The sequence below is a fragment of the Rhinatrema bivittatum genome, chromosome 2, assembly GCF_901001135.1.
Source record: "Rhinatrema bivittatum chromosome 2, aRhiBiv1.1, whole genome shotgun sequence".
Taxonomy (NCBI): domain Eukaryota; kingdom Metazoa; phylum Chordata; class Amphibia; order Gymnophiona; family Rhinatrematidae; genus Rhinatrema; species Rhinatrema bivittatum.
In genome coordinates, this window is record NC_042616.1 from 169926692 (window position 1) to 169953313 (window position 26622).

The 26622-nt window shown below is 41.6% G+C and overlaps 1 protein-coding gene across 1 annotated transcript in view; it reads right to left on the minus strand.

Moving 5' to 3' along the window:
- Window positions 1–26622, minus strand: part of PEX1 (peroxisomal biogenesis factor 1) — a 189344-nt gene that overhangs the window by 36344 nt on the left and 126378 nt on the right. Inside the window, exons 16-19 of the mRNA XM_029588869.1 lie at window positions 23197–23331; window positions 15219–15283; window positions 3351–3493; window positions 3163–3266 (exon numbers count right to left, since the gene is read on the minus strand). Coding sequence (XP_029444729.1) covers window positions 3163–3266; window positions 3351–3493; window positions 15219–15283; window positions 23197–23331 — 447 coding nt within the window. The remainder of the gene's footprint in view (window positions 1–3162; window positions 3267–3350; window positions 3494–15218; window positions 15284–23196; window positions 23332–26622) is intronic.

Below are 26622 nucleotides of genomic sequence, written 5' to 3' on the forward strand. Positions count from 1 at the left end.
AAGGATCTTGATGTTTGCTGTCTTCTCATCCGTTATTTGGCAGTGACCAATTCCTTTTGGCGGATGGAGAGACTATTTGTCTTGTTTGGTGATCTTCATAGAGGCCAGAGGCCTCAAGGTCTACTTTGGCCCACTGGATTAACAACATAGTTTTTTCTGCCTATTTGCTATGAGGCTGGCAGGCTCCTGAGCTTATTTGCACCCATTTGAATAGAGCACAATCGGCCTTGGTGGAGGCGATTGCTGTAGCACCAGAAGATATCTGCAGGGCGGCTACTTGGTTATCCTTGCATACCTTTGTGAAGCATTATTGCTTGGATCTGACAGCTAAAGTCAATGCAGCTTACGAAACTGGAGTCCTTCGGGCAGCTCTAACTTCTTCTTTCCCCCATTAGTGGGGGCTTTGCTACTTCCCACGAGTAAAGGGCTTACTGGACTGGTATAGCAGGATGAGATGGAAGGAGAAATTCTTACCTGTTAATCTTCTTTCCATAAATCTTGCTACACCAATCCAGGACACTTCTGGGAAGTAAGACCTACCTGGATCATTTACTGTATGTAAATATTTCTGATCAGTTGTTTCGTTTAGTGGTTTTCCTCACGTTGTCCCCTCTTTTTGTCTCGTTTGCAACAGAGAGGGTGAATGTTGAAAATTTTTCTCTCAAGACATGTTGATGTTATTGTTGTTTAGATATTCCAGATTTGCTAATGCAGTTTCTTCTAGGTGCTTTGTCGGGAATATACTGGAGTTACTCTGTGCTGCACCACCAATATATAGTGGTATTGATGTCATGGAGAAAGTCTTTGTCCTCTGCCTTTATCTACTGGTAGGGATCAAAACCCACCTGTAAGGACTCGCTGGCTGGTGTACTGGGATTCATGGAAAGAAAGTTAACTTGTAAGAAAATGTCTCCATTTCTGTGGAGTGAGAAAGCCATTGTCCAAATCCCATGTATACATTTGTTCCTAAATGATTCTTTGCTGAAGAAATTGTCTGTTGTGCAGACAGCTACCTCCCCTTTAAGATGCCAGCACTTTGGAAGAGAAACTCAGCCCAGAACCATGGTCAGTCTTTGAAGATTCTTAGATTGATGTCAGAGCCATTTTCTGTCCTGCTCTCTGAGCTGGCACCCGATTTGGAGGTCCTGATGTTGTGTGGACAGCTGTGGTTGTAAGCAGGTGAAGATGCTCCAGCATCACTGGGGTCCTCTATGTGGCTGTAGCATGCATCGAAGGAACTCTGGAATCTATTTGTTATTTTATTTGAAAAACTGTAATCCGCTTTGAGAAAATACTGTTTTTGGAAAATAATATAAATTAATAAGTTAAATTATGGGGAAGCAAGCTCCCCTGCTGATATTTCCAGGAATTTTGTCTTCTGTTTCTCTTCTGCTCTCTGTGAAGGAAATTCAAACCACAGCTGCCAATTCAGCTTTTCCTGAAGTTGATAAGGTACTTTTATTTTGTCTGTGCCTATATTAGATAGTTTTTCTGGTTCAGATTCCAATTCCTACTTTTACTGAAGTGAGCCCTGGACTCAATATCGAACTTAAGATGATGATTCTACCAGTTAACACTTCTTGAAAACCATTTAGAAGATGATGGCCTATACTGAGCTTACAATTATAGTGACGTTTATAGACATTCAAACTGAAGCTACAAATCTTTGGCCTCATAGAAAGTGAAAGCCAAGATGGAGGACCTTGAAAAATAAAACTTTGGGGATAACAGCAATGTCATATTCTTAATACAGGTCATTTTAAACAAAAAAAAGTTTTTAGAGGATCTTATTAAAATTAGCAATTTATTTTCCTAAAATGGTTTTTATCTACCAAGTTATTTAATTGATGCATTGGGATTACATAAAGAGGATTTGCTGCCTATTAAAACTTTCTATATAGCTAGTAGTGTTTGGGGTTGGAAAAAAAAAAAAAAAAAGAAGAGAGAAAAAAAGAGAATGTTACTGGATACATATTCTCCAAAAAGTCAACCCCTCTGAAAATTAAGGATTTTGATATGACAGGTTTATTCAAAGATCTTTTGGAGGTTACTTTCTCTAATTGTGGAATTTACTGTGCAATTAGATAAGGATTTGACAGTAAAAAAAAAAAAAGTGTCTTTCTCCCTAAAGATAAATCTTTTCAGCTGGCAGATTAGAATCTTTCTAGATTTTTTTTCTAGGGCCAAATAGCTCAGATGCAAGAAATTTATAGATCACCAAGAAGTGCTGGATAGAAGTAACCTAACTTTAAAACTGAGTGAATGTCTGAGGAAATGGATTACTTAACATTGATTGTAATTTGGGTATTTGCTCCTGTATAGGTCCCTACTGAGACCTCTCTTGAATACGGTATACAATTCTGGAGACTGCACCTTCAAAAGGATATAAACAGGATGGAGTCAGCCCAGAGGGTGGCTACTAAAATGGTCCGTGGTCTTTGTTCTAAAACATATGAGGAAAGACAAATATCTAAACATGTATATCTTAGAGAAAAGTTGAGTAGGGGCGATATGAGAAACATTCAAATATCTCAAAAGTTTCCATGCACAGGAGGTGAGCCTTTTTCAATGGAAAGGAGGCTCTACGACGAAGGGTCATGAGATAAGGTTGAAAGGGGTAGATTCAGGAGTGATCTTAGGAAATATTTCTTTACAGAGAGGGTGGTAGATATATGGAACAGCCTTCCAGTGGAAATGATGAAGGCAAGAAAGCATGGGATAAATACAGGGGATCTCTAAAGAAGTGATGGGAATTATAATGCTAAATAAACTGGATGGATGGGCTGAATGGATGAGCCATATGGTCTTTCTACCATCATGTTTCTACATTTCTATTGCAATTGGCAATAATAATTTAAGAAGATAAAAGCAACAGAGCACTCTGTGGCAGGATCAGTATCAAGGATGTGAGGGTGCACTCTCCTGAGTCCTTGTCAAATTAATTTGTAACTACTTTTCACTCCTAGCTTTATCCTATAATTTCTCTGTTTATCCCTATATAGATCATTGTTTATTTTTTCTGATACAACTTAAGCCACAGATTCATATAAACATGTTACTTAGGTGCCTCTATACATAGACTTCTTCACTGACTGAAATGGAATGTGTAATCATGCCTATTCTGTGTTTCTCCTCAGATTTCTTCTTAATGTGTTTCTTTACCTCATCTGGAGGTGGACAGTACAGACATTTATCCAATCGACCAGGCCTCAGCAAAGCAGGGTCAATCAAATCAGGGCGACTGGTTGCTGCCAGCACATAAACCCCTGCAAAGAGTAAGAGAAAAAATTATATGTGCTTGCTCAGGTCTTGCTATTAACAAAATGATGAAGTTCACTAAAGCTAGTTACCTTGTAATCCTTCTACTCCATCCAACTGAGTCAACAGTTGATTAACTACTCTGTCCGTCACTCCAGTGTTGTCATGACCTCGACGAGGGGCGATAGAGTCAAACTCGTCAAAGAAAAGAATGCAGGGCTTCGCTGCCTGTGCTCTGGAACAGAAATAAACCAATCAGGGTGAGAAACAAAATCTACCTACCTTCCTTTCTTACATTATACCAAATCTGTCCAGACACATGAGTGGGTTTGGTTAGCAATATAATTGCATATGATGTTATGCCCCTTTAAAAATTCATTAGGTTTAGCTACTTACTGTTAGCTTAAAAGAGACCATCATTTTCTCTAACCACTTTCATGATGTAAAAAAAGGACTCACACATACTTTTAACAGTAAAACATAAGAAATGCCATGGTGGGTCTGACCAAAGTCCATTGATCCCAGAATTGTTACCTCAGTTTTACCCTTTGTTAAAATGTAAACCGATCCGATATGGTTATCTACTATGAAGGTCGGTATAGAAAACTGCTAAATAATCCTTCTTTAATAGTGTTCACTCTAGGTCACAAGTAACCACCAGATCCCATAAAGTAGATTTCCTGTTACTCACTCCTAGGGATAGTGATATCTTTCCTTAATTTACCTGGCTTACCATGTGTTAGACTTTTTTTTTTTTTTTTTTTTTTAAACCCAGCTATGCTAATTGCCTTGACCATGTCCCTATGGCAACAGATTCAACAGCTTGATTGTAGGTTGAGTGAAAAAATATTTTCTATGATTTGTTTTAAGACTGCTGGTTGTTAGTTTCATGGAGTGTCCCCTTATTTTAGCATTATTTGAAAGGAGTAATTAACCATCTTTTATTTAGTCTGTTCCACTCCATTCATGATTTTATCAATTTCTTTCATGCCCCTCTCATCCAACTGTTTTCCAAGCTGAAGAGCCCTAAAAAAGTGAGCTGTTCCATTCCCTTTATCATTTTTGTGGCCTCTCTACACCTTTTCTAGTTCTGCTGTTTTTCATTTTTGGGTAGGATAACCAGAATTGCATACAATATTCATTGTGAAGTCACACCATAGATCGATACAGAAGCAATATATCATTTTCTGTTTTATTCTCCATTCCTAACTTTTTTTTTTTTTTTTTTAGACTGCCATCGCACATTGAGATGATGATTTCTATGTATTGCCTACATGGACTCAAAGCTCCTGGGTGGTGATTCCCAATACAGAACCTAGCAATGTGTACCTGTAGTTGGGATTATTTTTCCCACTGTGCATCATTTTGCACTTTACCACATTAAATTAAATCTGCCATTCAGTTTCTCAGTCTTCTATGCTCATAAAGTCTGTCTGCATTTCCTCACAATCTGCGGTTGTTTTAACAACCCTGAATAATTTTGTATTGGCTACAAATTTGATCACCTCTCTCATTCCCCTATCCAGACCATTTATGAATATATTAAACAGCACCGGTCCCGGTCACGTGATGTGGTGGGCTCAGTAAGATGTGGGAAGACAGAGCTCCAGCCACTTCAAATTTTCTGCACTTTGCCTGCATTAGCTTGACTAGAACGTATCTACCGACCCTGCAAAATATTCCTGTTTACTCTGAACGGTTATTTCTGCTGCTGTAGCCTAACTAATGGCCAGTAAAGAAGTGAAGAAGGCAGGAAAGGGTGAAAGCCCTGGGTCCTAAAATGGACGCCGCTAAGTTGGATTCATCCGCAGCTCCTTAGGACGAGTTGTTGGAGGAGAGCATTACCACACCAGTCATGGCTGCCTTAGATACGAGACTCAGTCAAATTGCAGAAGTGTAGGAAGATGATGTGGGATTGTTAGAAAGAAAGGCGGAGGCCCTAGAAAAAGCTGCTCGTGAGAGAGATGACAAAATCGATGATTTAGAAAATAGACTGTGCCAGAAAAACCTTCAGTTTGTGAGTCTACCTGAAAGAATTCCGGATTGGGATCTGGTACTGATGTTAGAAAAATGGCTGACAGCCGAGGTAGCTTCACTGGCAGTCAATCCAGCGGGGATGACTGAGCGTGTTCACAGGTTGGGCCAAAGCTTGCAGCTGCACAGAAACCCCGTGTTGTCACCACCAAGGTTCTTAACTATGCACAGAAGGTTGCAATTTTACAACACTACCGGTAAAATAAGGAGATGCAGTTTGATAATAAAAAGATCCTGCTCTTCCAAGATTTCTCTGAGAGTTTCGAATCTTCGGAAGGAATTCTGTGGTCTGCTCAGCTTTGGCGCGAAAAAATGTTCACTTCTCTCTACTATACCCCATAAAGTTGCGGACTGGCACCAAAGAAGTGCGAAACGTTTTGGAGACGCATGGGAGGCAGCGACATTTGTGGAGTCTATAACAGCAGATGATGCCACATTTACTTGAGGCTAGTTGATTACTGGCCTCAGGGTTTTGCAAGCTTGTGACAGGATTGTGTGTCCAGGTTTTTTCTTTTTTATTTCACTTATTTTTGAGAAGCAGCTTTATCAAAGTGGGAGGAAGATGGAGAGGCAGGCCTATCATCATTACCATCTTTCAGCCTCTCCAACTCGTTATGGCGCTGAATTTCAGGTCACTCAGTGTATTTTTCTTTGTGCAACCTGTTCTGTTACTGTTGAGATATTAATGTTCTATTACTTTGTGGTCGGGCTGCCCAAGTGGTGGTGGCTGAGCATGTCTATCATGTAGTATGACCTCTAGTCTCTATAGCAGAGACCATTTGGATACTCAACACTGAGCTGGGGGAACTGGGGAGGGGGGGGGGGTTAGGGGATATTGGTTGGTATTTGCAGGATAGGGTGGGTGGGGGGAGGGGGCTAGGCTCTGTGGGAGTAGTATATTTCATCTCATCTGGTATGACTTTTCATATTAGCAACTTTTTTCTTGTGAAGGATTTTTGTGAATCAGTTTTAATGTTTTATAATGGGCTGCAGTTGCTTTGCCGGGGGTTTTGAGGTTTGGGTTCACTGAGTCGTTTCCTTCAGGGTTTTCTCTAGATTGCCCTTCTAGGTATGGTGGTTAATTTACTTACCTGAAACGTAGCCGGACTGGGTGCCCCGATTAAAAGAGAAAAGGTACCGAGCCATTTGAACAAATTACAGGCTAAAATAGTGTGCTTAGAGGAAACTCACTTAAGTTCCAAGGAAGCCAATAAATTAAGGAGCAGTAGGTGGTGCAGGTTTTTCATGCTGCTGAGACCACCAAAAGCTGCAGTATTGCTATCTTTGTTCATAAAACAATGACCTTTCAGATGCTAAACAATGTAGTGGACTCTGTGGGTAGATAGATTATGGTACTGGGGAAACTTATGGGCTCCACTGTTCTTATATTATCAGCATATTCCCGTAATAAATATGAGCATTCTTTCTTTGTGAACCTCCTGGCTCAAATTTCTCAAATTGGCAATTATCCAGTGATCTTGGAGGGGGAGACAAATTGTATAATTGATCTGGAATTGGATAGGCAACCAGCTGGAGGTGGTCACCCTCTTGGTGAGAATAAAAGGACCCCATTTTTTGTGTAAAACCTACATCTGCTTGATCTCTGGCACCTACTGCATCCAGGAGAAAGGGACTTCACGCATGTTGCCAGGGCCCATTCCACCAGAACTAGGATCGACTACTTGTTAGTATCGGAGCTTCTATTACCCCGCTTTCTCAAGGTGTCCATAGAAGATTTGATTATTTCAGATCATTGCCCAGTCTTGGGTAGTCTAAAAGTGGGGGACCCCAGAAGCCCGGGTAACTGGTGAATGCCCATTTATCTGACCAAAGATCCTGAGTTTCCCCCCTATCTGCAGCGTAAATGGCAGGAGTTTGTGGAATTCAATGGGCATCATCTAGATTAACCCATATTTGGGAAACAGCTAAGACAGTCCTTCGGCGTGACATAATTAGTTATGTTAGTTATACCTATAAAAAACAAAACTCAGAAATTGTGGCTACAGAGAGAAGGTTACAGGCATGTAAGAGCAAAATGCCACGTGATTCATCCGGGCCCTTGTGGAGGAATTTAAAACTACACAGATTGCACTGAACACTTTTTACATGCAAGGGCAGTAGACTCGCTCAGATACATAAAATATCAGTTTCGCTTTGGGAACAAATGAGGGCGCTTACTGGCAAATCTGCTACGGAGCAAGGAATCATCTGAATATATTTCTTTTATCAAAACTGAGGCGGGCAACCTAGTGACATCTACGGATGACATTGCCCAAATATTTAGTACATAATATCAGCAATTTTACGCTGCTGAACCTATAGCCTCTGCAGAGATATCTGAGTTTTGACAAGGCTTGGAGTGCCCACGACTCACTGAGGGGGAACTACAGAGGTTAAATTGGAACATTACTCTATGGGAAATACAGGAGGCTGTTCAATCCCTCCCTTCACTGAAGGCACCCAGACCAGATGGTTTAGATGCTTGTTTTATAAATCTTTAATAAATGATGTCCCTGTATACACATAGTATTTGAGGCCATGTGTAAAGAGGGTTCAATGCCTGCTGCACTTAGGGAAGCTACTATTGTGGTGTTACCTAAGCCAGGACCTCTCATAGATCTATATCACTTTTAAATTTAGACATTAAGTTATATGCTAAGACTATGGCCAACCGCTTGAAGTATTTAATGCCCAGGTTAATATCACCTGATCAAGTGGGCTTTGTTTCTGGGTCATGCGTCACTTCTAATCTACACAAAATACATGCAGTACTGGTGGGGTGCAGCAACAATTCTATCAAGGAGCCACTCTCAGCCAGATGTGATGCAGAAAAGGCCTTTGATAGAGTTGCCTGGCCACTTTTATTTCAAACTTTATGGGAATTTGGTTTTATGGGCCGAATTTACCAGTATAATTACCTTGCTGTACTCCAATCTGTCTGCTAGAATCTTTTAATGGACACTTCTCTGAGGCATTCCCACTCAGGAGGGGGACTAGACAGGGTTGCCTCCTGTCCCCATTACTGTTTATCTTGACAGTGGAACCTCTCGTTCTCAAATTGCGCCAGCAAAGGGAAGTTACTGGAATGACCTTGGGTAAATTTCAGATCAAGTCCTCATTCTTCGTTGATATCTTGTTTATTATCCAATGCTAAGGCAACACTTCCTCTCTTTACTAAATATCAAGCCTTTTCATGATTTAAGTTAAATTTAGATACAAGGGAGGCATTTGAGTTGACAGGTTCTCCAGCAGAGGAGCTGGGAAGACTTTCCGATTAAGTGGGCGGGTGACTATATTAAATACTTAGGTGTTCATATACAGAAGTGCCCAGCTCAATGGTACTTTATTAATGTTCCGCCGCTTATTGAAAAATGGTTATAGCTCCTATATTGTTATACTTTCTCCTTATGATCCCTGGCTATTTACATTTTAAGGAATAGCAGACCATACAAAAAATGTTAGGAATATTTATCTAGCGAGGTAAAAGAGCATGAATTTCTTATGAGACGTTAAGAGCTCCAAAAGTGTATGGTGATTTGGGGGTACTGGATTTTAAATTATATACATGGGCAGCGAATTTGTGCTTTCTGGGAGATAGATTTTGCAAACAACCAGAGTATACAGATTACCCACTGGTGATTGCCCTCTGTGCGTCTCTGAACCCAAAATTTGTTCTACATACCAGGGTGGAAGAACTGAAGGGATTAAGACATTTTAGCATTAATGTGAGGTATCCATCATATTTGGGCTTTAATTTGTAAATTTTTCTCTCTGGCAATTCATGTATTATTTCAATTGCCCTTAAGAAGCAACCCAAGGATTCTTTCTTCAGTGCTCCCCAAATCAGAGGATATGCAAGACCCCTCAGACTGACACTTGCAAGATTTCATAAATCCTAGCTCAGGGGGTTTGTACTCTTTTGAGGAGTGCAAAGATAAATTTGGATTTCAGAATGAGCATTTTCTATTGTATGGGCAATTACGGGCGCATTTTCATAGGATCCAGAGAGCAGCCTTTGGGGCGCTGGACAATTCTTCCTTCTCTCTATTGTTAAACTTGCAAATGAGCAGGGCTCCTTGTCACGTCTTTACATGTTTCTACAAGTCAAACCTTATCCCATCTTTAGTAACCTTGTCCAGAAATGGCAAACAGATGTTGGAGAAGATCTTGATGTACAGCATATTCTGTAAAGTCTTTTCGGTTAATTGTTTTTACTGTTTTAAACTGTTATATGTAAAGCTGGTTGCTAAATTATTGTTTCACTGTAAACCGAGGTGATGTATTCCTTTACGTACCTCGGTATAAAAGAACCTATAAATAAATAAAAAATAAAATACTCACATTGCGGTATTGTTATGCAACGATTTTTCAGGTTTCTAAATGTTACTCTCAGGGAGCTACAAATCAGTTTTTTTTTATCAGGTGGTATTCTCACCTCAACGAGTATGCAGAATGGGGTTGATAGAAAATGATCACTGCCTAAAGTGCGATAGTCCACTCGCCTCATTGATTCATTGTTTTTGGCAATGCTCTGTTATAACGGCATTTTGGGAATCTATACGTGATGTGCTCGGTTCTCTAATGCACACAGATTCGCTGGTCCTGCTCTTTCTTTTTTTTTTTAATTTATAAATTTTATTGATTTTGGTTGCTCAACAACAAAAAGAGTGCAGTATCCATTTGTACTTTATATATGAACACAGAATTATGAACCTTATCTAGACAAATGAATGGGCATTAAAATAACACCAGTATAAGAAACAGAGCAATATAAATCCCCTCCCACTACCCAACCCCTTCCCTCCCTCAAGGGTGAATGCAAGGGCAAGAAAATAATAGAAAATAAAGCGAAGAAAAGTGAAACATCTCAAACATTTGGAACACCCACATATCAATTTATTTATTAAATATGCTGTCACAGCGACAAGATGTGCTATCTCACGAAAATGGAAGGACACGCAGGTCCAGACCTTACAAGAAGTGGTCCTGCTCTGTTTGTTAAATAACTATATGGGGAGGAGAGAGTTAACTCTGATAACATACAATTTTTCTCTAAGGTGTGTTTAATTGCCAAGAAGTGTATTCTACTTCAATGGATTAAACCTGAGCCCCCCACAATAGGAATGAAGACGACATCAATGACTAAAAACTTTTTCAAATGGAATATGGTTCGATGTATCAATGGTTTTCCCAAAAGAAGAAGTTATTTAAGGAATCCTGGATCTCGGTTTTTTGTTCATTACCAGACTCTTTGCAGGAGTTATATGCACTGGATTAATGACCGATTGATTGAATAGACTTCACTTTAACTTTATCTTTTATTTCTAGGATTCCCTTAAGCAATGGGAAATGTTTTCATGTTTATGCCAGTATGAATGTGCGGAAGAGGTTGGGTGGGGGGAGGATGGGGGAAGGGGGCTTAGCAAAAACTGTGGAGATGTACCATATAATTTGTATAGCTAACTATGTTGTATGCCTCAAAGATATATTGGGGAAAAAAATCCCAAAAAACAGTACACATACAGATTCCTGTGGTAATCCACTAATCATCTTTCTCCATTTGGAAAACTTACCATTTTGTCCCACCCTCAGTTCTCTCTTTTAACCAGTTATCAATCCATAATAGGCCACGGTCTCCTATCCCAAAACTTTTTAATTTCTAGAGTCATCTCTCATGGAGGACTTTGTCAAGTGCACTATAATCAACTAGTTCATCTTTATCTAAATGCTTATTTACACTTTCAAAAAAAATCTAATAGATTTGTAAGGCAAGACTTCCCTTTGTTAAAACCATGTTGATTCTTCCCCATTAAGCCATGACTATCTATATGGCCAGTGATTTTGTTTTCAAGAATAGTCTCTTATTTTGCTTGGCACCAATGTCAGGCTTACCAGACTACAGTTTCCTGGATTATTTCTGGAATCCTTCCTTGTTTCAAATTGGCATTATACTAGTCACTCTCTAGTCTGCAAGTATTGTGTCTGTTTTAAATGATTACTACTAATAGGTTTGCAATTTCCTATTTGAGTATTTTCATAATTCTAGGTGGATACCATCTGGTTCTGATGATTTATTACTCTTTAGTTTGTCAATTTTATCTAATATATCAGGGTACCCAAACTATAGCCCAAAACCCAGATTTAGCTCATTTTGCTGGCCTGCCATGCTTTTTCTTGGTGCCACTGGATTCGGCCCATGTAGAAAGGCTTTCTGGGGGGTTTTTATGCATAGTGTGAGAAAGGTTGGTGAGATTGGCCAAGCTCTGACAGCAGGAGAAAGGATGGATCAATGGCCACCATTGGGGGAGGTGAGTGAGGGAAAGGAAGGGAGAGAGAGAGACAGAGTCAGAGAAATGAGAAGTAAAAGGAGGGGAAGGAGAGGAACATAAGAAATTGCCATGCTGGGTCAGACCAAGGGTCCATCAAGCCCAGCATCCTGTTTCCAACAGAGGCCAAACCAGACCACAAGAACCTGGCAATTATCCAAACACTAAGAAGATCCCATGCTACTGATGCAATTAATAGCAGTGGCTATTCCCTAAGTAAATTTGATTAATAGCCGTTAATGGACTGGTGAGAATGAAGTGAAGGGAGGGGAAAAGTGGGGAGAGGGATTAGTGAGAAAGGATGGGATGTGAAGTAAAGTGGGGAGAGGTGAATGTGAAGCAAAAGGGGGAAGGGATGGAATGAGAGGGAAGGGAGGTTAAGGCAGCAGGTGAAAGGGAGGGGGAAAAGAGGTGAAGGAATGAGAGGGGATGGGACAAGAGTGATAGGAGTGCAGCAAATGAGATAGAGGGAAAAGGATGTGCCAAATATATACTACTCATGTACCTCAGGGGGCATGCAGGGTAAGCCAAGGAGCAAGGTTCCCAGGGGTGTGGCAGGGTTGCCAACTTCCAAGAAATCTAAAAATATTACTGTCACTATCTACCACACCCTGGGAATCTTGTCCCCTCCCTTTTCCAGCATTTCAAACCATTCATTCAAAAGGGACAGGTCATGTTTCTCCTCCCTACCTCACCCTATCACTCAGTAAACTGAGGGGGACCTCCCCACCTCTTGGCAATTTGAAATTTCCTATGTGGCCCTTCCTTTAAAAAGTTTGAGGATCCCTGTATTACATGCCTCCATTATCTCACAGATTTGTTTTAGTTGCTCAGAATAATCACCATCAAAGAACGTACATAGCAATTCTATTCCTCTTACCTACTGCCAAGTTACAAAAAAAAAATCAAACAAAATTCAACAAGCTAAAGACTAAGATTCCAAATGATGTCTTTTTTAAGCACATAAGCTAGATCATTTTTTAGCATATTATTGTGCTCCATCAGCACATAGCCATGCACTAATTCATCACTGTTATTCATAATTATAGACTTTACAACAGATAAATAATACAAATAATTAGCAATAAATGCAAATCAAAGTGGCCTGTTACTGGTTTATATTCCTGTTGCTCTGCAGACCACTGAATGTGACCGTGCCTTAGTAGATAATAAAACTTGTTTCAATTATCTAAAACCAACACAAAATGAAACTGATATTGAACTATAATTCCAATTATTTATAAACCCTTTAGGCACAAATCTATTTTCAGCGGGACAAAGACATGAGGCAAATACACAACACTGGTAAAATAAAACCTAAAGTCTCTGAGAAGAGTAAGAAAGAAAAGGGGCATGTACATATCAGAAAAATACAAGATACTGAGTTAGATGGAATGAAGAACCTGTCCCATTTTATACCAATGAAGAACCAAATATAAAATCAGACCTTGTCTCTATGTAAATTCTCCAATTGTTGATATAATGTCTAGTATGCAGAGACTATAAAGTTGTCCTGTCTCATCCATAGATCCCTACGAGCTCCAAACAGTACACTGGAAACAAGTTCTTCCTGTTTTGTTATGCTCTGCTTTATTCAAAATATAAAAATTCATCATGGTTGCCCCCACAGAAATAGAAGGAACATTCTGAGCTCAATATTCAAAGCCATTTAGATGGATAACTTGTTAGTATGCTTTGAAAAGATTTTCCTATGAAGTTATTACTGTACTCTGAAATTACACTGATCATACTTGTAAAATTATTCAAGGTTACTGACATGACAGAATTTGCTGAAATGGTAGAATGCAGGCCAGAAGTCAAGTTCAGCTTTACATTTTTTTCCTGTTTTCTGGGCTCAATTTACAATAAATCACACGACTTATAAGAATCCCAGCCTCATTAACATACAGGAGATGCAATTATAATACTATCCTATTAAAAGGATGTTACTGACACCCAATTAGGAAAATGTTATGCAAACTAACTCACTGTGTAAGCTGAAGGTGATAATGTATTTAATCTATTGTGTAAATAATGCTCTGAAAGATTGCTTCTGAATTGCCTTGCTGGTAATCTTGCAATCTTCTGGAATTTTCCATACTTCATCTAAATAAAGATCTTTCTTTAAGCTGCCAGTATTTAAGTGTTTATTTTGGTAACCCACCATGACATCACCACCTTTTCCATTTCCCCTACATCCCATGGCACATTCAGCTCTCCCATCCCCCCATGTCCTGGAAATGGGGGTGTGCATTACGTGCATTATAATTATTACAAGATGTAACGGCGCAAATTTTGTCTGGTATTAGTTGAACTGAGCATAGGTCACCAGTTTTAGTGTAATTGCACTCGCTGCCTGTATGTAGGAGAGTGCATTTTATAATAGGGCTCATAGTTTTTAAATTGCTGCAAGGTAATAATTTATGTGGACTTGCTGGTACCTTGAAAAGATATGGGCCAGGGCGAAGCTTGCAATCCAAAAATACCGTCTAATACCATTATTAGACCGACATGATGCGATTTTTATTATTAGACCGACATGATACCGTCTAATACCATTATTAAAAACCGACATGATGCGATTTTTATCGCGAATGCCGGTATAGAAAAACTTAAATAAATAAAAATAAAATTATTAAAAGATTATCGATTTCAAACTATACGTGATTCAGCATTCTCATATATAGCACCCATTTTACAGAATGCGTTACCATGAGAAATATGCCTCATTACTGATATTATAATATTCAGGAAACAAGTATAAGCATTTTATTTTATGCAGGAATTTAATATTTGAATTATGCATTGTATTATTGTTAGCACTGTATATTTGTATTTTATGGTCATTGTTTTGTTTTAATGTAATTTTATGAATTTTTTTGTACTTCACAACAAACACTGTGTGGAGTTAGTGAATAATAAGAGATGCTAAATAAAATAAATAAATGGTAGAAATCTGTGAGCAGCACTTACCTAATATTGGCTTCTTCCTCCTCTGCTGGCTTCCCTCTGCAATCAGAATTGCACTGGGCCAGCAGGTCTGGCAAGACTACAGAGCTCTTGTTGCAGAGGAAAAAAGACAGGAACAGCTGCAGATAAGAGCAGCTCTCCAACCCCACCTACTGCCAGGAGGGCATTCTGCAGGCCATGAAGGAAAGAGAATGAAGACTGCAGCCACGGAACACTGGTTGGGAAACGCTGAAATAAGGAGTACTTGTCCAAAGTGGACAGACTACAAGCTCAGAAATGTTCCATAAAACTAAAACTTACAGAATTCATTAGGACCAGGCCCAGATTTAGGCACAGGAAACACGGGCAACTGCCTAGGGTGCCAAATTTTGAAGGTACCAAACATCCAGACCAAAGAGGAGCCTGCTTCTGCTTGCTTTAGGGACATGTGCTGGCATAGTTTCAAAGGGGTGCCGTCAACGCACTCTACCTATGGGCGCCAAAATCTTAGATCCGGCCCTGATTAAGATTGTAAGCTGCTTCATACATAAATCTCTAAGTGGTGCATTACAAATACATTAACATTTTGTTTAAAATTACCAACGACAAACATGAAGTGTAGAATTTACTGCTGGGCAAATCTGCAATCACCTGTTAAAGACATCTCGTACAGCTTGTTCACTAGCTCCAATATACTTATTAAGCAGCTCTGGGCCCTGTAAAAGAAAGGAAAAAAAAGTAATGCAGTTTTGAGTTGGCCACAGGTTTACTACCTGTTTAAATCAGATTCAGTAACTAATGGACAAACAGACAAGTCTGTGCAGGTGACACTCCTTTTAAATAAGCATATCAGGTAACCAAACTCAAAAGGTAAATGGTTATTTTGAAATACTCTTGAAGGGTACACATCTTCAAAATAGGGGGGAAAAAAAGTTATTTTGTCATTCAGGGTTAGTCTTTAGATGCCAATTATCAAGCTGACTTCTACCCTCCCTGCAGAGCCTATCATGAAGCTTTTGCAGAAGTGCAAGACCCCCATTACACTCTTTGGTAAGAACTTAACAGAGTGAAAATAGTCATGGAGAAAATAGTTTTCAATATAAATGCTCTTTCTGACAGCATACAACACTAAAATACAGCATTTGTCCACAGCGCTTAAATGTTTCTTTAAAGCACTATTTCTACCTCAGCTTCACTCATTTATAAAAATCCATTCACTAATATATTCTGCGTCAAAATTTGCCAAGTAAAATTGATTCATAGATTTTGCTACCTAAACCATGCAGTGGTGGTATGTAAATACTTTCATATTCCTTCTAAACTAGCTTCAGCATCACACAACTATGGGCTTCCGCAGCTCTCAAAACATGCAGACTTTTTAGTTTGTCATAGGCTGTACAGATCATATTGAAGAAGTATGATCAATAAATCTAGGGGTTTATTAAAATGTTTCTGAGGCAGCATTCACAATGCAGGGCAGTGGGTACAACAGTCGTTGCTTAAGGGCGACACCTAGTGGCTAGATTGCAGGGATCCAAAAGGACACAGACCAGGACTACCACTGCCCGCCACCTCCCTGTGATGTCATCTGGGGAGAGACACTTTAGCTGATCCTGCTTTCAGGAGCAGCTGGAAAACTGAGGGCTAACATTATTTAGGGGTATTGGGTAGGCTGAGAGTACGGGATATGCTTGGATGGTTATTCTAATATTAAATGGATATTTTGTTAGCTGGCTTATAGCTTAGGTTCCCTGGTGAACATAGGCTTGGTTTCATTTTTTTCCAATTTGATATACTCTTGTATTTTTGAGGTATTAGCTTTTTTATATTAATGTATTTTACTGGTGTATTAATTTCTTAATGTACTAATGTATGTTTATTGTTATTGCACTATTTATTTCCCTTTGTAAACTGCTATAAGTTCTACTTTGGTTCAAGGAAGTAGTCTAGAAATGTAAAACATAACAGATGTTGGATAATGTGGGTAGGGGGACCGCTTTTTTCTTCGGAAAGCTTGGCTGCTGTGGAAAAAGGCTGTGCTGTCCTTGTGGTGTGATAAAGATGCACCTGCATATTGGGCTTGGAGAAATAGTTTACATGCACTAATGCAAATGGAAAATGTAGATATCACGAGATTCTTCAAGAGCAAATTGCATTTCACGTCCATATGGGACCAGTATCTGCAGTTGCTTTCTCCCAAAGCAAAAAGCCTGGTGATCAATAATCCTTAGAATGTGCATTTGTGGTACTCTTCCCTTTATATGTATTTATTTATTCGCTTATTTTATCTTTGTTAAAATCAGTGGTATAGACTTTGTAAAAGAGTGGCGGGGAAGGGAATGCATCTGAGCCATGCCTGTTAATCATTGCTATTGCCTTTTGTAATTTCATTGGAAGTTGCTTGTTGAAGCTTCTTCCTTTTTTTTTTTTTTTTTTTTATTGATGGCGAGTACATTATCTATGAAGAGACAGCTAGTATGCATCTATTTATTACTTGTCCTTTATGCTGTCTTCATGTTTATTCACTGGTCACATCTTCAGACTGTATGAGGGTGGGGGGAGGGATTACATATGGGGAAGAACGTAAGCAAGTAACATTCTTACCTAGTTGTGCGGGTGCGCACCAGAACAGAGTGTGTGCCACTGTTTGTTTGTACTGCTGTTGCTTAATAAAATGATTTAAATTAGAAGCTTCTTAAAGCTTTTTGAGTCCCTGCTCAGCTGCAGATTAGTTGGCAGTGAGTTTTATAAACTGGAACCATAGATGGAGAATGAGCGCTCATGTGCGACTCATAAGCAGGCTAACTTGGGAGAGGGAACTTCTAACAGAAATGAAGAAAGCAAACAAGAGTATGTATTCGCAGTATGTATTTCTTAGGAGCGTTTCACTGCCACTCATCACCATGGTCCAGCCAGCTCCTGGGAAAGACAGCCTGCCAGCCAGATCCCCTCAGCAAAATTAGCAGCATTTTTCAAATTTCTAAAATACACTAAAATCATTAAAAAATAAAATGTCGCTATATTACACTGATAAAATCCCAAATATTTTCTGCATTTTGGTTGGCACTAAAGAGAACCCTGAAAGCTGCATAGCACAGCACACCTACATTCATGTAATACTAGTTTACACTGCAGTACTAGCTACAGTATTCAAATTAACTTACCTCTTTTTTTGGCTCATTTGCTTCCTCTTTTTGTTCTTATTCCTAGGTTACCTTTAAGTAGACCTACTATATTTTATTTCTCCTGATACTGCTCTTTTTGTTTTTACTAATATAAAAGATAGGCACTTTTTCTTATGACTATGCCTATTTTTTTAAAAATATCCTTGCCTGCATCCGTACTTTAATTGATCATGCTATATTCATACTTTGAGTCTAGGTAATGTCTTCATTGGGTGGATCATGTGAGGGAATATACAGGAAACTCCCCCAGAACACCTTAAAGGACTGGCCATGGCTATCCGGCCTGGTCCTCCCTTAAAGACCAGCCTAGCAAGGTATTATGGCCCAAAGTCAGAGCCTTAACCAGAGGATAAGACAACAGGGCCTAGAAGGATTAGGGAGGCCTCAGGGTACAGGCAGAAAGCCAGCCTATGCGGGGACAAGTTGTGTTTAATATTTGACTGCTACCAGGACTGCAAAGATGATAAACCTCTCTTTTGTATTTTGCTTTCCTCTAATTAAAACTGTGTGTGAGGATCCAGCCAGAGTCTGGCTTCTTTATCCTCCAGATGTTTCCCAAGCCATGTCCGCTCCCAACTTACTACAGGTCAATGCAGCCATCTACTAGATAAAGGAGCCCTGAACGACGTGCCGCAAATGCGCAGTAGAGAGCAGCTCTACAGCGCATGCGCGGGCGAGAGCACGTCGGCCAGAGCGGAGCGTGCCCGAAAAAAAAAAATGGCACCTGCTCCTTAGGAGCAGGAGCGGCGGCGGCAGCAGCAACGAGCAGGAGCGGCAGCGACGAGCAGGAGCAGGAGGAGCAGTAGCCGCGGCGGCGGCGACGACAACAACAAGCAGGAGTGGGAGGAGCAGTGGCGGCGACGCGCGCGAGGGAGGGAGGAGCAGTAGCGGCGGCGCGAGGGAGGGACACCCCCGTCTGCCGGTTGTAGATGAGCTGAAAGGGGAGGGGATTGAGAGAGGGGGAGTGAGTGAGGGGAGGGGGGAGAGTGAGATGAGGGGAGGGGAGAGTGAGGGGAGGGGGTGAGAGTGAGGTGGGGGAGGGAGGTGAGTGAGGTGGGGGGAGTGGTGAGGGGAGGGGAGGGGGGAGGTGAGAGTGAGGGAGGAGAGAGTGAGGGGAGAGGGAGGAGAGGGGGAGGGGAGGGGAGATGAGGGGGGAGGTGAGGGGGGGAGAGGGAGGAGAGGGGGAGGGGAGACGAGGGGGGAGGAAGTGGGAAGGAAATGGACCGAAAACATTTTTTTAAATGTAGCCCGTTGTTACGGGCTTAACGGCTAGTTTATATAGATTCAAAACAGTGGGAAAATCTAAAAAGAATGCACAAAGGCACTTTCAAACACAGTGAGCAGTATTGTCAGGAATGAAATGCAAATCACCACCGCCAGTTGGTCCAAAACACAGCAGCATGCATACGTCTAGGACTGAAACTGTCCTAGAAATATGCATGCTGCTTGCACAACCTACATGGTCTGCCTGTTGTCAGCAGGGATGAATTCTGAATTCTCTTCCTACAATACACTAAGAGCCCGAAATATCTTAACAGACCAGCTGACTCTAGATATCACAGACAAAAACTCTTCAATCACCACAAGAGATCTGCCTGCACATCTCACCCATAGCTGAGGCAAGATTAACTAAAGCTAACAGGGCCTTGTCCTATCTGGGCCCCAAACTAGAAAACACCATCTCAAAGGACTTAAGAGCCACCAAGTACTACCTAGGCTTCAGAAAACTCTGCAAGGTTTGGCAATTCTGATCCACCTTCCCAGACATAATTCTAAAATCTAATGAGCACCCCTCCTTTATACTTAGTTCTACCCCTACAATGACTATCCTACACTGGATGGCACACTGGCCACGTGAATCTACCTCCAACCCATCTAATACTGATCTCTACTGCCTACTGCTCATCTTATTTATTGAACCATACTGTATACTTGTATCAACTTACACATTTGTTTTGACTTTTGTATTTATGCTGCAAATTGCACAAAGCACATTTGTATTAATTTATGTATGTTGTAAAACACACAGAACACCAGTCTGATATGGTAGTAATTAAAAACAAATAATAAACTCAGTAATTTTGTTTGCTTTAACTTCCAAAAGAATTAACAAATCTTTGCTGTGCCTTCAAAGTAAGAAAATCCTAAGAACATAAGAAGTTGGCTTACTGGGTCAGACCAAGGGTCCATCAAGCCCAGCATCCTGTTTCCAACAGAGGTCAAACCAGGATACAAGTACCCAGACATTAAATAGATCCCATGCTACTAATGCTGGTAATAAGCAGTGGCTATTCCCCATGTCAACTTAATTAACAACAGTTTATAGACTTCTCCTCCAGGAACTTGTCCAAACTTTTTTTTTTTTGTGTGTGTAACTTTTTATTTTATAACAGTACAGAATTACATTATGCTTCTGCCAGATCAAGATACAATCATGGCACTTCAAACATGGTAATAGATAGATTTTATGTATCAATTTCCCCAGCCTCCACGTGCTGCCCATTCAGTCTCCTAAGCAGTAACATCTCGATACCTCCATATGCAGTAAGGAGCCCACCCTGACATATTTATCTTCTTCAGCCTCCCGGAGCAGGTGTGTGAGATCTTCCATCGGAGCAATATTTTCCTTCTTTTTTCCCCCCTAACACCGTATCCTTGAAGACCGCTTTCAAAAGTGGGGCCACTGTCAGTCTTGCAGCATGCAGTAGCTGGCCTACTAACCCTCAGCATCCTCTCATTCTAGATCGATCAACTCACCGACCCATAAAACATAATGCAGGGTCCGGTTGCAATCTCTGTCCGCAAATGTTAGAAATACCTCTGCCCAGAATGACTGCACATGAAAACAATTCCACCACATTCCTGCCAGCATGCTTTATCACTATTAAATTTTGAAAAGAGAAATGGAGTTTGGTACAAGCAATTCAGTAACATACAGCAATTCCTGTCCTTTACAACATATCATAAGTTTCCGTGATCTTTTCCATATAGAATTCGGTATCCCAGTTTGTATTCAAATCTACATTCTACTGCTGAATCAATTCTGGAGATGTTACTGTCTCATATAATTTTGCCCTGCTAGATTTATAAAGCACCAATATCAAGTGCCTTGCTTTCCCTCTTGCGCATAACACCACCTCCACCCCTGCACTTTTGACCATTTCAGGATCCAGTATGACAATTTGAAAGATATCTTTAAGCAATTGCAAATAAAAGGTATCAATGTGGAATGGAGGAATCCGGAATTTTGCAACCAACTCCATGAAGGATTTTATGCTACCATTATCTGTCAATTGACCAAGGTGTTTCAAATCCAACCGCAGCCCAACTCTCCATTTCTGGAGAGAAAGTGCACTTTAACGTGAGCAGATTCTGTACTATTGTTGCCATATATGACACTGTTGTATCCAAGGCTGTAATATGATGCTTTACCGCCTTCCACACCCTCAAAGTATGTGCTATCATTGAATGGTTTCTCAGGATAGACCTGAGTGGGTTAGAGGAGAAAGGCATTTGCAACAAGGAGGCCAAACTGCACCCCCCCTTGCTGCTTCTCTTACCATTCCCAGCCCAGGTTGTGACAGCTCATCACTTATCCAGGCACGGATACATACCATACGACAGGCCCAATAGTACCACTGGAACTCTGGGAGTCCCAGTCCACCTGAGTCTCTATGTTTAACCAATATTTGATATTCCAGTCTCGGGGATTTACCCTTCCATAAAAAACTAGTCACTGCTCCTCTAAGGAGTTGGAATGTCATTACAGGTACATCACATGGGATGCACATAAAGGGATAGACCAATCTTGGAAGACTAGCTATTTTTAATCAAATTCACTCTGCTTATCAAAGAAATCAGGTGAGGTGTCCAATTCCCCAAGTCTACCTTGATTTTAGCCATTAATGGCACATAGTTATATAATTTTCAAAGATCTTTGGGATCCTATACCCAAGTACTTGAAACCAGACTGAGCTTTCTGGATATATCTAACCCCTCTGCATTACTATCCCACCCCCCACCTGCTAGTGTAATTTCTGACTTAGAATAGTTTATCATGTATCCTGACAAGGAGCCATAGCGATCCAAAAGGATCTGTATTCTGCTATAGAATGTGGAAGATTTGTCAATTAAAGGAGGGCATCATCTGCATATAAGGAGATTTTGTGGATACCTTTGCCCAAATGGAAGCCCTGAATATCCTGAGAGTTTAACATAGCTTGGGCCAGTAGTTCAATTACCAGGTTGAATAGCATCCAGGACAGGTGACAACCCTGCCTCGTTCCCCTACCAATACTAAAAGGTTCTGAGATCCTGCCTCTGCCTCCCGAAGTCCAAACCTATACATTGCTGAATGCGAGAGGAAGGGCTGGGTGCAGGATATCTCGAAGGAAGCCCCACATTTGCAGAGAAAATACTTCATTTAAAAGCTGTCTTCTTATATTGAGGGTATACAGTCTTTGAACATTTGAACTGATTAGGATGAAATGCCTTATTCATGAACACTCTCTTTTCTAAAATCAATACTGCCATATTGCACACACATGATGCACTAATACCAACACTTTTTTCCACTGAATTCAAATGTGCCAGACCAACAATACTGGAAATCAACTCCTGCTTTTCCACAGAATGGGTATATAACATATTGGGCAGTGGCAGCACTAAGTTTTCCTTCTCGAGGAATGAGTAGGAGTTTCAGTTTCCTGTGCCAATTACTTTCGTCCTCCACACAGTTCATCAGTGCTGCTGCCAGATACTCCTACTTTTCTACCTGCCGGCTGGGACCTCAGCAAGGTCATCTTCATTATGTCTGTTTTAAATTTATCATTTTGGTATGTTCTATAAAAAATAGACCACCAATTTAGGGGCATATGCCTGCTAGATATGCAGATTTATGCTAATAGATGCACTTAAGGCCTACTGCACTAAGGATTCTCTCTCATTTTGTCTCTAGGGGAGAAAAATGCTTAGGGGCAGATTTTAAAAAAGTACGCCGGATTTTAAAAGATACGCGCGGCTACGTAGCCGGGGTCGGCGTGCACAAGGCTGCGCAAAATCGGCAGCCTGCGTGTGCCGAGCAGCGTAGCCTGACTCCGTTCCCTCCGAGGCCGCTCCGAAATCAGAGCGGCCTTGGAGAGAACTTTTTTTTTGTCGTCCCCCCCACCTTTCCCTCCCTTCCCCTATGTAACCCACCCCCAGCCCTAACTAAATCCCCCTCCCCTATCTTATTTCGTTGAGTTACACCTGCCTCGCGTCGCCGGCTCCCTGCCCCGGCACAGGCCGCTGTGCCGGAGCACTCAGCCCCGCCCCCGGACCGCCATCACGCCTCTGGCCCCGCCCCCCAAGCAAAGCCCCGGGACTTACGTGCATCCCGGCGGCTCGCAGGGCTTTTAAAATCTACTCCTTAGTGAATTGTGCCCCTAAAGAAGTATTTAACTTACCTTGATGCTGATAAAATTCATTCCACTCTCCCGAGCAATTACTCCTGCCAATAGAGTTTTCCCTGTCCCAGGAGCCCCATATAGCAAAATGCCTGACTGTTGGCGAATGGGCAAGTTTGCAAATAATTCTGGATACTTTGGACAGAAAAAGAAAAAGAAAAGAATTACACAAAAGGTTATGAACAAAATGATTTGCGTATCTGCCTTAGCAACTTAACTAAACATTATCTATCTTCTTGTGTAAGACCCCACTGGGATCAAATAAAATTGGTCTCCTGGGTATAAGAATAACTGTTGAAAGGAAACACAAGCAGAAAGACCTTACAAATTAGACTGGTTGCATTTAAAGGTTGATACTTGATGGATTTACCAATTCTGCATGTGTAGATAGAAGGCAGTTCTCAATTTGCAGCTAAGCATCATAACTGACATTACTATCCTGATTAGAGGATATTAATAGATTTATAAGATTCAGATTTTGTGTTATGTTATTTTTAATACAATTTTTTTTATTTTAGCTACTGCACATACTTAGGAAGAAAAGAAAATATAAACATTACAGAACCCTCTATTCAAATGACTCAAGGATGCCAACTCCTGAAATATGCAAAGCATATTCACAGGGTAGCAAATTTAAAAGTGAGCTTTACTTTTCCCCCTCACAGAGAAGCATAAGGCAGTCTATTTTAAACACGTACTAAGTTAAGAAGTTTTCCTGTGCCCTTAGCAGCTGCTAGTAGATCCTGCTCCCATTCCAGCACCAGGAGCAACATCTATGAGAAAGGCAGCTCAAATATTATGCAGTGTATTTCAATATCACTCCATTAGATCATTTATCATTTTTAAAAGAACGTATTTGTTCGCCAAGAGTCATCATTAGTGCACATTATGGACAGCAGGGGTTGCCACAGTAGCAGCAACCATTTTTCCATCCTTTCTGGGTGTATCAACTCTGGCTGTGCCCACATTCTGCTGTCCTCCTTGGCCAGGAGACTTCAATGTGAGTCTTGTGCATTGCAGCCTGGAGCGTTGTGGCCTGAGCCACAGGACCAATTCTAATGGAGAAATTACTTACCTGATAATTTCGTTTTCCTTAGTGTAGACAGATGGACTCAGGACCAGTTAGTTATATGCTCTTCTGCTAGCAGATGGGAGACGGAGTCAGATTTCAAAGCTAACGTCACTCTAGATATACCCCTGCAATAACCTCAGCTCTTCAGCATTCTCTTCGAAAAGCCATTGTGGATATATCTTTGCTTAAAAAACTTGAGCAAAACTTGAACTGGTTCAACTAATTTCCAAATTGGAGACCGCCAGTGCACTCAACCAATTAACGCAGACTCTGGACAAACTGTGGGTGTCTTGAACTAGGGGTAGGCTGCGGCTTACCCGTATTTGCTTAGTCTCGAGGTTTGCTATCCGAGGTCGTCCTTTTTCTGTGGCAGCCATGGGTGAGATGCTGCGTCCATCTGTCTACACTAAGGAAAACGAAATTATCAGGTAAGTAATTTCTCCATTTCCTAGCGTGTAGCCAGATGGACTCAGGACCAGTGGGGTGTACAAAAGCTACTCCCGGACAGGGCAGGAGGCTGCCCGTGGCCCACTTAGTATTGCCCTTGCAAAGGCCGCGTTTTCTCGGGCTTGAACATCCAGGTGGTAAAACCTGGAGAAGGTGTTTATGGAGGACCATGATGTCACCCAACAGATCTCGGTGGGCGACAGTAACTTGGTTTCTGCCCAAGAAACTGCCTGTGCCCTCGTAGAATAAGCCTTATAACCTGTAGTGGTAAGGACTTCCCTGCCTCTATGTAGGCTGCCTTGATTACTTCCTTGATCCAGCGGGCTATGGTCGCCCGTGAGGCTGCTTCTTGTTTCTTCCCGCTGTGAAGAACAAACAGCGGTCCGTTTTGTGCACCGGTTCCGATCTTTCCAGGAACCGCACTAGGAGTCTGCCAACATTTAGATGGCGAAGAAGGCATGAGTCTGAGTCCTTATGTTCATCCGGAGATGGTAGCGAGATGGTTTGGTTCAAGTGAAACTCTGAAACCACTTTCGGTAGGAAGGAGGGGACAGTGCACAGTTGTATGGTTCCAGGCATGAACATAAGAAACGGTTCGTGACAGGATAGTGCCTGTAGTTCAGAGATGCGACGAGTTGAACATATTGCCACCAGGAATACAGTCTTCAATGTTAAGAGGTGTAGTGACAGACCGCATGTTGGTCTGAAGGAAGCCCCAGCTAGGAAGTCTAATACTAGATTGAGATTCCATAGAGGCACCGGCCACTTTAGGGGTGGTTGGAGTTGTTTAACCCCTTTCAGGAAGCGGGACAAATCCGAATGGATTGATAGCCGGATACCGTCCAGTTCGGCTCTGAAGCAGGCCAGTGCAGCTACTTGGACCTTGAGGGAGTTGGGTGACAACCCCTTCTTCATACCGTCCTGTAGGAACTCCAGAATCATGGGAATCTTGGCTGTCCGCGGGAGTATCCCATGGTCCTCACACCAGGCTTCGAATACTCTCCAGATCCGTATGTATGACAGGGATGTGGAGAACTTGCATGCTCAGAGCAGGGTGTCAGTCACGGCCTTTGAGTAACCACGCTTCTTCAGGCTAGTCCTCTCAAGGGCCAGACCATAAGAGAGAATCGAGACGGATCTTTGTGGAGAATCGGGCCCTGCCAGAGAAGGTCCCTGTGTCGAGGTAGGCACAGAGGGTTCCCCGCAAGGAGTCTTTGCATGTCTGCGTACTATGGTAGTCTTGGCCAATCCGGGGCCACTAGTAGAACTAGTCTCCTGTGATGTTTTATCTTGTGGATGATCTTGCCCAGTAGTGGCCATGGGGGGAAGGCGTACAGTAATTCTTCCTCTGGCCAAGTCTGGACGAGCGCGTCGATTCCTTGGGAGTGTGGCTCTCGTCTGCGGCTGAAGAACCTGGGAACTTGGGCACTGAGACAGGTGGCCGGTGGTAAATCGCTGGGGCCTCCCAGCCATGGATCTATCAGTTGGAAGGCTGTGGTCGACAGCGTCCATTCTCCCGGGTCCAGGCTCTCTCTGCTGAGACGACGTCTTTTCCTGCGATATGGGAGGCTGAGATCCCTTGTAGGTTTATCTCCGCCCATGCCATTAGAGGGTCTATCTCCAGAGACACCTGCTGGCTCCTGGTTCCTCCCTGGTGGTTGATGTAAACAACCATTGTCGCGTTGTCAGACATTACTAGAATTGCTTTGCCTTGGAGTCTGTGGCTGAATCGCAGGCATGCCAACCTGACTGCTCGAGCTTCCAGGTGGTTTGTGTTCCATTCCGCCTCTTCCTTGTTCCAATGTCCCTGGGTCGTCAGTTCCTGACAGTGTGCTCCCCACCCTCGCAGGCTCGCATCTGTGGTGAGCAAGATCCAGTTCAGTGGGGATAGGTTTACTCCTCTGCTT